General features: G+C 54.4%; 1 protein-coding gene across 3 annotated transcripts in view; it reads right to left on the bottom strand.

The window, feature by feature from the left end:
• The window catches only part of RGMA (repulsive guidance molecule family member a), a 47,364-nt gene that overhangs the window by 9,543 nt on the left and 24,820 nt on the right, over positions 1-13,001 (bottom strand). For all 3 annotated transcript variants that reach the window (XM_001924865.4, XM_005666293.3, XM_021099368.1), the window contains one exon: positions 434-948. In XM_001924865.4, coding sequence (XP_001924900.2) covers positions 434-948 — 515 coding nt within the window. The remainder of the gene's footprint in view (positions 1-433; positions 949-13,001) is intronic.

Below are 13,001 nucleotides of genomic sequence, written 5' to 3'. Positions count from 1 at the left end.
CATACAGGAACTTAGGTTCCTAAACGGTCACCCTTACCGTGTACAAAAAGCATTCACACGCTGTCTTTACTGAGCCCTAGGTGTTGCTATCCTGTGCTACCCTGCCCAACTGGGAAAACAAACAACACACCTGTGTGCTGGCTTCTGACCCTAAAAGGCTGATCTTACAGACCCCGAGTGGATGGTGTCCAACAGTCTGAGAAACATCACACTCTAGGCAGCAGGCAGAGGTGTTCCAGGGTGGTTTATGCGATGATTTCAGACTGTCTAGGACATTCCTTTCTAAATAATCTGCTCACTTACTGAAGACAAGAACATGGTCAGTGCAGGAGGTGTCTGGGTCAGGTGGATAAGAGTCTAGAACCTTCCTACTGGCGGTTCTGGTGCTATGACCCCCACCCACCGGGGCTGCTCAGCCTGCCTTCCCCCTTACCTTGCTGGTGGCGGTGGCAGCCGAGCCAGGCAGCACCGGCGTGTTGGTGACCTGCACGTTCAGGTAATTATTGTCGATGAGGGGCCAGGCGCCCTGCACCTTGCAGGTCTGGAAGCGGTCTGTGAAAGTCCGGAGGTGTGGGTCCCCGAAGAGGCCGCAGTGTGTGTAGTTGGGGGCGGCTGCGCGATTGTGGAAACTCTTCTCATAGTGGCAGATCTCAGGGCTGTCCGAGCGCTCCTGGCTGTCCCCTGGAGGCGGCAGTGTGCGCAGGTGAGGCTGCGACGTGGGGCCATCCTTGGAGCAGTTGTGCTGGCTCATGAGGTCCTCGATGCCATGGACGGCCGAGTGGTAGGCCAGGTCGCCCCTGCAGGTGCGGGCCGTGCGCCGCGTGCACAGGGCGTATGTGCGCAGCGCGGCACAGAACTCGGGGGTGTCGTCCGGGGCTGGTGCGTGGCTGCCCGCTGTGGCGCTCCAGAACTCAGAGTTGCACTTGAGGATCTTGCACGGGGAAGTGGCTGTGGGGCGGCAAGGGGTGCATTGTCAGGGTGGGTGAGCCCAGGCCTCCTCCACCCCCGTGGGCCAGGGCTGCAGGCACGCGCCAAGGACAAAGACTGCCTTGTCTCAGAGGGCACCAGGCACATTGCCCCTCAGCACACAGATGTCAGAAGAGCGCCCACAGGTGATAGGGACCTGCCTTTCCCACCTTCCCATTCTTCTGTGCAGCCCACAATGACCCTTAGGTGGCCAGGTCTGCAGACTTGCAGACCGAAAGGCCTGGCATAGTCCAGGCCCGCCTCTGCCCAAAGGTCTTCACCTTTGGGCCGTAGTCAGTATTTCTGGACAGCAGAACTGTGGGAGCTGACTGGCCACCCTTGGGCCTCTGACATCTGTTGCACGTCCACAACCATCCCCAAGAACTTCGGCTAAGCAACAGAAATCTGGCAGGGAATGAATCCCCACTATTCAATATGTGTCTCCATCTCTGCCACTGTGTGACCTTGTACAAATCACTTCACTTCTCTGTGCCTCCTTATACCTATCTGGAAAATGGAATACTAACAGTATCTACTGTATGAGGTTGCTGAAAATGTTAATGGACTTAATGTGGCACCAGCATATAGTACAAACTCAAGGAATGCTGGCTACTGTGATTACTTATTAGCCTGCTCACAGAGGGGCTGGTTGTGTCACTTTGTCTACAGGGGAAGACAGCTTCCCTCTTGGTCACAGAGCTCCCTCCCCCTCCATCCTGCTCAGGGGAGCAAGCTGGGTACCAACTGAGAGTGATAACTTTGGATCTGCTCTAATTTGTGTGTATTAAATTTTTTTTTTTTTTTGGTCTTTCTAGGACTGCACCTGAGACATATGGAGGTTCCCAGGCTAGGGGCTGAATCGGAGCTACAGCTGCCGGCTTACACCACAGCCACAGCAACCCCAGATCTGAGCATCTGGACCTACACCACAGCTCACGGCAACGCCGGATCCTTAACCCACTGAGGGAGGCCAGGGATCAAACCCGCGTCCTCATGGTATTCAGATTCATTTCTGCTGAGTCATGGTGGGAACTCCATGTGTATGTGTGTTTTAAAAGATCAGTCACAAGTGTTGAGACCTTAGCGATAATGACCCACAAATAACCATGCCTGAGAAGCATGGCTTTAACACACCTCAAGCTTGTACCTAGACACACGGACCTTTCCTGGCCTCCTGGATTCCGCTGCATGGCCTGTAATCACCACAAATGACAGCATTTCCACACAGGCTCCAAGGTGCCGAGGGGTCAGCAGACCAGCTGGGAGACCCAGTCTTTGGTGCCCCAGCCCAGTCAACGGAGAGAAAGGCGGCTCTTGCTTCTTGTCACTCCTGGCTGGACTACTGACCTATGACCTTGGCAAAGTCACTTTACGTTGCTGGTGCTGGCGTTTTACCTATAAAATCAACTTGTGACTAAAAGCAGGGACAGAAACACGGGAGGGCAGGCTAGCGAAGGAACCATCCGGGCAGCTGCCGTGTGTGGGCCCTGGTCTGTGCTGCCTGGCCCCATACCTGTATGCCGGGATGGCCTGTCTCCTGAGCTCTCCTGCCTCTGCAGGTGCGGGCGTGCAGGTGCCATTCTCCTGGTGCTGAAGTGACCCGGCCAAGTCACACACCTGTGCTTGTGGGGAAGCCCATGCTCATCTAAAGTTCACACTTTTCCCCTAACTTGACCTGTGTCTGTCACACTGCTGGGAGACAAATTTATTTCAGGGGGTATCTGGGTGAGCATTTTTCTTTCTTTTTTTGGGGGGGGGGCTTTTTAGGGCTGCACCTGCGGCATGTGGAGGTTCTCAGGTAGGGGTCTAATTGGACTACAGCTGCCAGCCTCTACCACAGCCACAGCAACACAGGGTCTGAGCTGCATCTGTGACCTACACCACAGCTCATGGCAATACAGATCCCCGTCCCACGGAATGAGGCCAGGGATTGAAGCCGCGTCCTCATGGATATCAGCCAGGTTTGTAACCTACTGAGCCACTACAGGAACTCCCCAAATTTCTTTTAATTTGAGAAGTTATTATTTCCTTAAATGTGTATTAGAAAAATAAAGCAGCTTTGATGGAAGAGCTACAGACTCCCTATTTTAAAAGCTTCGTTATAAGTTGAAGGTGTGCTGCCCTAAAGAAGCAGATCTGGTATATGAGAGGTGGTGACTGCTATGAAGAGGTTCCAGTCTGAGTGAGACCCCGGTGTGGTGCCCCTCCCACAGAGCTATGCTCCTGGCCCAGGGCTCCCTTGAAGGGCGGCTGGAAGGCTGTCTGGCCCAGCCATCTTCAGGCTTCCCCAATCTATAGATGACCAAGGACCCAGTATCTTTGTGGGCTGCAAATGCTAGCATGCCTGGTGTGGGAGATGGTGAAGGAGGCCCTCTAGGTGGAGGCGAAGTGGAGGAATAGAGTCAGGGGAACTGGTGGTGCAGCCATCAACCCTCCATCTGCCATCCGTGGCCTGAATGCAATGCCCACATGATTCTGGAGCAGGTGCACTAACCTACCATTCTGCTTTCTCAGAATTATGGAGTTCAGCATATCAGAGGAAACTGCCCCAAAGGGACTCAGGACTTGTGCTGAGTGGTGCTGTCTTGGCTCTGCCCACTGCCCACCTGCCCGCCAGCTCAGTGACCCGGGCCAGTACCCAGGTGGGCACTACAGCATCCCCGCCTCCCTGAGCAGAGCCAGACTCAGCATGGTTCCACTGTGAGGAAGCAGCAGGATCTGAATCCAGCCCCTCGGCTTTGGGCCCCTGGCGGCGCCAAGTCATCAATCTTAGTGCATTGATGACTCCTTCTACTGGCCGCTGGGTGGTTCATGGGCACGCTCTGTCACAGGTGGGCTTCAGCCTCTGCCTGAGGACCCTCCTACAATGCTGAGACCCCCACCGGCCAGGAGGCCCATGGTCCTCACACTCTGTGGTGCTGTCCCCAGACTAGTTTCCAGGCCTGTTTCTCAGGGTGCAGCCAGGACGTGGGCAGGGACTTGAAGGCTGGGGTCCGGGCAGTGCCAGGGCAGGACCAGCCTGCACACAGACAGTATGGGGTATGTGGGGTGTCCCACTCTGGACCATGTGTTGTGTGGCTCTACCCCCCCAAGGGGGCCACTCCCCAGGCCCTTAGGTGGTGATATGGGTCTGCTGTCTCCACAGCTTTGAAAACGGGGTTTGGCGCAGTATCTCAGCTACAGAGCCCCTGGTGTGTCTGAAATTCATAAACGAAATCCCACTGAGGTGTCACTAAAGGGGGTCTCTCCCGTGCTCTAGAGGGGGTCACGGAGTGAGAGCTCTTCAGAGCAGCCCTTTCCAGTGTCACTGTGCCCACCAACTGCCTGGATCTGACTCAGCTGGCCCCTGAGGTGTGCGTTTCTCAAAGGGGACAGAGTGGGTCATTTTCTTTTCAACAACCACAGAGGCGCCAAGTGAGCCCCCGCTGCAGCCTGGCCCGTGTGGAGTGTGTGAGCTGGGCTCTTCTTCCGGGGGTGAGAAGGGGCTGCAGGCAGAGGGCAGTGAGGAGACAGCCCTCCCAGGTAGCAAACCCAGGAGGGACCCAGCCGCCAAGCCTGAGTGGCTGGGCACTCAGGCTGTCAGTCCTTACTGACAAGGCCTTTCAATGTGGCGCTTTCTCTTGCTCCCCTCCTGCTCCTGAGCCACAGGTAGGAACAAGGACGCCCCCAAAGGGGGCATGGCAGCTCTGCCCACCACCCCCAGGTGGCCACAGAGGTCATACTCTGGCTGCCCCTGCACTCAGGAGCCAGGGCCCCAGTCTCTGCCTCCAACCTCATGTGTGCGCATCATGTGTGTATGTGCGAGTGCTCGCTTGCGTGCTTCTCTGGTCCCTCACTTCCTCTAATTCCTGCCAATCTCATTTCTTAACCATCTGGAGAACATTCTTCATGCTATGGCCCATGACGAGAGGTCTGAAGAGGATGCTGGCTCTGTGGGGTGATGGAGAGTGGGTGTCGGAGGGAGGGCGTCTGGGCCAAAGTCCCGCTCTGTCCCCGACTAGTTGTTGTGGGAACCTGACTTGGCCTCAGTTGCCGTATCTGTGAAGTGGAGGCGGCACCCGATTCTGAGGCCACTGAGGATTGAAAGAGGAGATGCACATGGCGTCCCTGGGACCCAGGGGGCCCTGACAAAGGTCTCAGAGGGGGACGAATACAACCCTCTGTGAGGTCAGAGGTTAAAAGCCACCAGGTGGAGGATGGAAGGGCATTAGATGGGAGCCAGCCAGAGTGAATCCCAGGGACTGCCCCCCACCCCCCCACCCCCGCCCTGTCCCCATCTCAGGTTCAGGCCAGGGTGGGGAGCATCCTGCAAGAGGCCCCAAGAGTAACAAGGGCTGGAACCAGAATGGAGGCGTTCCCAGTCCCTCTGTCCCATCTCCAGGCAGTAACGCGGCTCTCCTGGGCCACCTGGCCATCATTTCCTGGGGCCTCAGGGAAAGGCGTTGGGGATGCTGGGGTGACCTGAGGGGCCCTGACCCCCACTGAGTCATCCTGCCACGAGAATCCCCTCCAGTAAATCACAGGCCTAAGGCCCTCCAGGTCAGGGACGTGAACGTAACCTGGCCCAGCATCAAAAGGAAAAGCCCTGGGCTGTCACCTGCCAAAGAGACCTCAGAGGGCCTGATTTTTATGTGCCGTATCTTAAAAAAAAAAAAGGAAAAATGGTCTGAATTCCAGGCAGTAACCCTTGGACTTTTCTGATGTGTGTGAGGAAGGGAGGGAGGAGAGGAAAGTCTGAGGATTTGAAACGTCTTTCTGCAGCTCGTGCAAGCAGGTTGAGAAGCGAGCTTTTCTGAAGGAGCCTCTCCTGGTTCTCTGCCTGGTTCTTGGGGAGGGCAAAGTGGCCATTCTGGCCTGTCAGCCACTTCCTGATGGAGCCAGGACAGCCAGTACGCTCAGAGCCAGGGGATTAAACAAACTGACTGGGGGGTTCCCATTGTGGCTCAGCAGTAATGAACCCAACTACTAACCACGAGGATGCGGGTTCTAGTCCTGGTCCTGCTCTGTGCGTTAAGGATCCGGTGTTGCCGTGAGCTGTGGTGTAGGTTGAAGACATGGCTCGGATCTGGCATTGCTGTGGCTATGTTGTAGGCCAGCAGCTGCAGCTTCAATTCGACCCCTGGCCTGGGAACCTCCATGTGCTGTGGGTACAGCCCTAAAAAGGAAAAAGCACAAGAAGGGAAGCAGACCCCCTTCTCCAAAATTGACTGGAAGAAGCTTCCCCGAGCTTCTATTTCCATCTCGGCGGCAGGGATGGAGGATGGGGGCTGCTGACCTTTGGTACATGGACTCCATCTCAGACGCCCAGGAAAACGTAAAGGCGCCAAAGAGACTTTATGCTCCTCAGAAGCCTATTACTCATGTTTTGTTTTGATTCAACCCTCCTGAGACTTAGAACTTTTGGGATTAGCTACTAGGGAGTGAACAGAGGAGAGTCCAGGGGCTGCAAAGACAGCGGCCAGCTCCGACTCACTAACAGGAGCCCCCTGAGTTCCCTCTGGCGCCCCGCAAAGTGGGACATCCGGCTCAGAGGGCAGGGTACAGGCGGTGCCCTTGGTGCTCAGGTTGGGACCCTGGGCAACCCGTGGATCCACTGGCTCCCAGCTTGTGCTATGAGGGCCAGACCTCTCTCTTCTCTGTGTAATAGACTTTGTCAGGATCACTTTATTAATGATGACTTAGTGACCAAGTTCCATGTCAAGCCATGGGATTTTAGGACCTGGGGCCTGAGGGACACCAGAGGTGACCAGTTTGCATCTCCCACCAGCCCCCACGGCAGGAACTCTCCCTGCAGCATCCCTGCCCAGTGGACAGCTGGCCTCCACTGCCACTGGAACTCTGCCGGGACAGGGCTGGCCCCTCCTGCTCTGGACAGCTCCAGCTGCGGACCCGCATCTGCTTCTAGGGAGATATTCGGGGCCTCCGCCCTTCTCTAGAAGAGAGGAGGCTCAAAGGTAACCCTGCAAATAAATACTTGAGGTGGCCCCTAGGCGTGGTTTTCCTGAGTCACCTCCTTTGGTCTCACACTCTGGCCGATCCCCTCTGGGGGCCTCGCTGAACTGTCTGTGTCCACCACTGACGCTCTGTGAGGGTGCCACCTCCTGCTCACAAATCCCCTGAGACCAGCCCCCCCACTTTGTCCTGCAGTCCTCTGACTCCCACGCTCCACACTAAAGGCATCTGTGCTCCCGCACACCCCACATAAGTAACCTTTTGGGGAGGTGGGCGCCAGACTGCCTTCCTGGTGGGATGAGACACAGCAGAGAGAAATCGCCGCCACACAGCTTGCCTGACTTAATTCTTTTCCTTTAAATAGCAACCCAGCCCTTCTCCGAACAGAAAGACGGGGGGCAGGGAGCTGGGAGCACCAGCTGTACCAACCCTGGCAGGAGGAAAATATTTATGCACCAGCGCGGCATTAGCCGCTTTCAGAGACCTCCTTTGAACTGTTAATCAAGCCCAACCTTTCAGAATAATAGCATGATTATTACCGCCTTGTTTGCATAACAAAGAAGCCCAATAAAACTTATTTCGCTGAGCGCCAAGGGGTGTGAAGGCTCGGCCCTGAGAAAGGAGTCTCAGGAATGCGGGAGCCGCTCCTCAGCCTGAACCCGGGAATAAAGACAATGCAATTTGCCACCAAGAAAAGCCCAATAGACCAATAAATTACCCGCGTGCAAAGGGATTAGATCAGGTTTCAGTTGCCGTGTAGGAGGGTAGGGCGAGCCGGGAAAGAGAAAAACCTGCCTCTTCTTAAAGGAGTAAGGCTCGTTTGAAGGCAAGCCCCAGTCATGTTGGTTTTGCCCAACTCTGTGGATTGCGGAGTAGCTGCCCGGCTTCATGTACTTTGCTAAAGTCTCTGGATCCCACTCTGCCAGGCACAGTGCTTCCTGCTGTTCCTGCAACACGCAGCAGCAGTGGTTTCTGTGCTCAGGTGCGGGCAGCTAGCTACAAACACCACTGGGATGCACACAGACTTAAGGATGGGGTGGAGAGGGTATCAGGGAAGCAGCCTTTCCACCGGGTCTTGAAGGGCGACGGGATTTAACAGGTGATGTAGGCAAAGGTGATTGGGATTGGCTGGAGGTGAAATGCTAGATGGTGAGAGTGGGGCCAACAGTTTGGGGCCACACACAAAAGCCCTGAGATAAATCCAGTGATGGAGCAAATGTTTCTCAGCTTCAAAATGATTTGCTCTGTTAACCTGTTTCCCAGTCACCCAGCTCCCCATTAAATTCCACCACAAGGGGGCACTAGACGAGGCCCAGTCCAGTTGACTTTCTCAACATCACCCAGCCTGGGCTCTTTGCCTCCCCAACAGCCACTGGGTGTTGCTTGAAGTACCACACCCAGCCACGCAGCACCCTCATCAGTGCCCTGGGCCCCAAGGTCCTCCTTCCTTTGTCCCCCTAGTCCCAGGGGTGGAAGTCACTTCCTGTAACTCTGTGTGCACCTCTGTGTCCCCTGTGGCCTTTCTCTTCCTCCCATGCCCGTCTTCACACAATCTCCAATATTAGGTTCCCTCTGTGGCAATACCCATCGTGGCTTCTGTTTTCCTGACTGGACTCTGACACGCCAGCTGAAGGATTTCAGACCAGATCCAGCTGACCGTGGGGCGCCCCTGCATCATTTTCAGTAAGTACATGGCATGCTCAGAACACTATTTTAGGAAGCGGTGTAACATAAGAGGCAATGGCTTTCATTAGGATGGAAGCAGGCAGAGCAGAGGGAGGACAGCTTCAAAGAGAAATCAACGCACAGCCCCTGTGGAAGGGGCCGTGCTCGGCCTGGGGCTTCCCTGTCCCCCCTCCTCACTGCCCGCCTGCCCCGGGCAGCACCGGGGCTGAGGCTCCCCTCTCAGCAGCACGTTGGGATGTGGATCGTGAAGGAGGTGGGAGAGCCACTTGAGCCCAGAGGGAGGCCCACACTGCAGCACCAGCAGCAGGCCACGCTCCACCCTCTCCTGTCCCTTAGCACTGAATCTGGGGCGGGGTGGGGGTGGGGGGGCAGTGGACCGATCTAGCGCTAGAATTTGGTGAACTCTAGCCTGGGCAGTGTTCTGGAGTCTCCTTGCTTGAGAGATGCCTGAGGCTGCCAGTTGGTGTCACTCTATCATCCTGGTGTCAACATCCAGGTGTCTGGCGTCAGTGCCCAGTGCCCGAGAGGAATACGCCCAGGTGAGGGAATGGCACCGCAGACCCTACCTTATTAACCCCCAAGCAGCCAGAACGGACCACCCTTCCTCAAAGGCGTTGCTCCCAGTTCAGCCTAAGAAGGTTCCAAGGAATGGATCTAGCCTGTGGCTCCCACGTCTCTCTCACCCCCTGCCTGTGCTGAGAGTTTTCCAGGGGTTTTCTCCAGGGACTGGTCTACAGGACAAAGAGCAGGGCGAGAGGAAGCTTCTCAGAGAATCTGCACTGACCTAGGGAGGGGAGGTGGGGAGGCTGGGGAACTGGGGGTTAACTCACTGCCAAATGTGGGCAGAGGTGGCTGGATGCCACTCGCCAGGCTGAGGCAGGAGGCACTGCCCCCTCGTCACACCCAGCTGGGCTGCTCTGTCCCAGCCTCCACACACGCCAAGTCACTGCAAGAAACCACACCGCGTGCTAAGGAAAAGGGCACACCTCAGCTTTCCAAACTGGACACCCTCCCCCTGTTCCTGCCGGGGCCACACGGAGCCAGGTCAACAGCAAAGGGGACACTGAAAACCACATGTGGGAGCTCCCACTGTGGCGCAATGGGATCAGCAGTGTCTTGGGAGTGTGGGTTGTGGGATGCGAGTTTGATCCCTGGCGGGAACATTGGGCTAAAGATCTTGCCTTGCCTCAGCGGCGGCTTAGGTCACAGCTGCAGTTTGGATCTTATCCCTGGCCTGGGAGCTCCATATGTTGCAGGACATCCAAAAATGAAAACAAACAAACAAACAAACAAACCCACATGTCAGTGAGGCAGCTGAGGGCTTCTCTGGGTAAGAGAGACCCATGGCGGGCAGAGCCCAGGCACAGAATTCCATGCCAAGACCATCCTGGCTTAGGACAGAGAACTAAGTGACCTTGGGTTCCACAAGAGGGTGGTTATAGTCAAAGTATCGCTCTTTATAGGCCAAATTTGCAGGTGAACAATTTGGGCTTCCTGCTTTATTTTATTTTATTTATTTATTTATTTAGTCTTTTTGCCATTTTCTTTGGCCGCTCCCTTGGCACATGGAGGTTCCCAGGCTAGGGGTCGAATTGGAGCTGTAGACGCCACCAGAGCCACAGCAACGCAGGATCTGAGCCGAGTCTGCGACTTCACCACAGCTCACGGCACCACCGGATCCTTAACCCACTGAGCAAGGGCAGGGATCGAACCCACAACCTCATGGTCCCTAGTCAGATTCGTTAACCACCGAGCCATGACAGGAACTCCTGAGCTTCCTGCTTTGACGCATAACCCCTTTGCCTGAGTCTGGGTCTGGGTCTGGCTCTAGAGATGATCATTTCCATCCTGGCTCTGTTTCCCTGGGCTCATCTGCTCGACTGCTCCAGGTCAAAATTCATTTGAAGGGGCTTTTCTCCCCCATCTTCACTGGCAGGCAGGCCTTCCTCCACCTTCTTCATGCAGTGGGAGGGCACAGGCCCAGCTGGTGCACACGCATGTGTGACCCTGTGTTCATGGAACATTCCTTAGCATGGGGAGCAAGAATGGGCTCCTTTCTGCAGGGACCTGGGTGCAGAGGGATCACTTCAGCAATCGTCTGGGTGTTCTGACTGCCCCGGTGAAATGGCGCATGAAATGAATAAATAAGCAAAACCCAAAAGACATAAATCTGACTTGGGGAAATTTGTACTATGACGGCCCCGCCAAAGATGTTTTCCCAGCCTAAGGCTGGGTGGCGTCTATTTTGGAATGCGAAGCCAGGGATGAAGAGGGAGCAAAGAGGGCCTTTGGGAAGAGGCAATAACGCGAGATTCATGGAAAATGTGGTCATTCCTCATTCTGCCATCTAATCATATCACGAAAGGTTCTCACCCCCCAACCTCAAAGTTTTATGTGCTACCTTGTACAACATCTAAAACACTACACAGCACATTTAATGAGCGTGTTTAACCCAAATCTGCTGTATGGAAAAGGGCAGGGGCCTGGGTTCTACTCCTGGCTCTGCCACTAAGCTGTGTAATGTCAGGCAACCTCTCTGACCCTCTGTCTCCTCCTCGATAGAGTGGGAGTGCGGATGTTCATGGAGGAGGGGTGACCATCTCAGGAGATGATGCATTTCAAGCATTTGGCAGAGCACCTACCCATATACTGCGGCCATTCAATGGAAGAGCTTTAAAAATGACTGTTCTCCAAATGATTATATTTGGGAGAGGACAACATGAAGGTATTGTGTCTTGAAGGCTGTTCATGAATGTTAATTAGTGATGGCAGTCTGTGAAGGCCGGGATTTGGGTTATTTTCATTTTCTTACTTATCCTTTTTTTTTTTTTGTCTTTTTAGGGCTGCAGTTCCCAGGCTAGGGGTCGAATCTGAGCTGCAGCTGCCATAGCCACAGCAATGTGGGATCTGAGTGGAATCTTCAATCTGCACCATAGCTCACGGCTATACCGGATTCTTAGCCCACGGAACGAGGCCAAGGATAGTACCCGCATCCTCATGGATACTAGTCAGGTTCTTAACCTGCTGAACCACAGTGGGAACTCCCTTACTTATCCTTTTTGTCCTTCAGATTTGAAAAAGAGTATTATTATTATAAAACATGAAAATTTTTTTGGAAAAAAAAAGATTGGAGTATCTATTAGAAAAAACCTCCTGCGGTCTCTATTGAGCATTAAACAAAACAACAGAAACACAAAAAACCCAAGCCTCTTGTAGTTTCCAGGATTGTGCTGGGTGTGTTTGGGGTGTGTAGCAAGAAAAAGGGTATAAAGAAACAGGCTATGGGGTTCCTATTCTTATAAATAGACTAGTATTTTAGAAGGGACAAAAACCCAAGACCCAGAAAGTAACAAGGCCGAGAGGAAGGGGTGAGTAGCCAAGGTGACAGATTCCCAGGTCACTGGATGGATGGCACTGGACCGCAACAGACAGCACTGAATTTGGGTGTTAATCCAGTGGGCATTCCCATTCTAAACTGGGCAGTGGCATGAGCAAGGCCTGGGGGCTGCCCAGGGGTGAGATGTAATGGCTGGTGGCAGAGCCTGGGGAAGCCGGGAGGGACCTGGAGCCTGGGGACATGCCAGAAGCCCCGTGAATGAGGCTGGGGACAAGTGTGGGATCAGATGTCAGAGGTCCCCCCTTCTGATGCTCCAAAGAGGGCCACAGGGAGCTGTGATTCCTGAGCAGAAGTTTTAGGGATTCTTTTGGAGGGGTAGGGTCTCTGGAAGGCAGGTTGTAGGGCTGGTGAGCTGCTTGTAGCAAGGTGACAATGGCACCAGGCAGGAAAGGGTGGAGGACTGAGGCCTAGCCTCAGCTGAATGGACAAAGGGAGAGGCCACTTCACACCCAGGATGTAATGGCTCCAGGCAGTGGGGTCTAGCAGACACAGGCCAGGTGCTTAGTGGGGGGGTGGGCAGGGACTGGCTAGTGTGGCTCCTTCCCCTGGTGTGCCCAGGACTAAGAGGGCTTCTAAAACATGGGACTCTCGGTGTGAAGACTAGAAAAGTCTTGGATCAACTGACATGAGTTGGTCACCCTAGAAGAAAAAGTACTTCAAGTTTAGGCAGGTTGAATGTAGCTAGGCATTAAAAGAGCAAGCCACCCCAACCACTCATCTAAACATAAAATTGGGGTTCTCTGCCCATTTCTGCCAAGGGCCTTAGACACTGTCCCTGAGAGGGAAATTTCAGTAGGAACCACATGACCTCCAGCTTGTAAAGTGGTCCCTACCCGATCCTCTCACCCCACATGAGTCCCCATCTCCATGAGTCCATGGATAGCATCTCCCCAGTTCTCCATTGAGCCTTGGGGTGACTGTTAGCCATTCCTCCAACCTTGCTTCTTCTTCTTCTTTTATTTTTTTTTCCTCTTTATGAAGTTTCTAGGCTAGGGGTCAA

Source organism: Sus scrofa, chromosome 7, assembly GCF_000003025.6.
Source record: "Sus scrofa isolate TJ Tabasco breed Duroc chromosome 7, Sscrofa11.1, whole genome shotgun sequence".
Classification (NCBI taxonomy): Eukaryota; Metazoa; Chordata; class Mammalia; order Artiodactyla; family Suidae; genus Sus; species Sus scrofa.
Note: the sequence above shows the minus strand (reverse complement) of the source record. Positions and strands in the feature narration are given on the sequence as shown.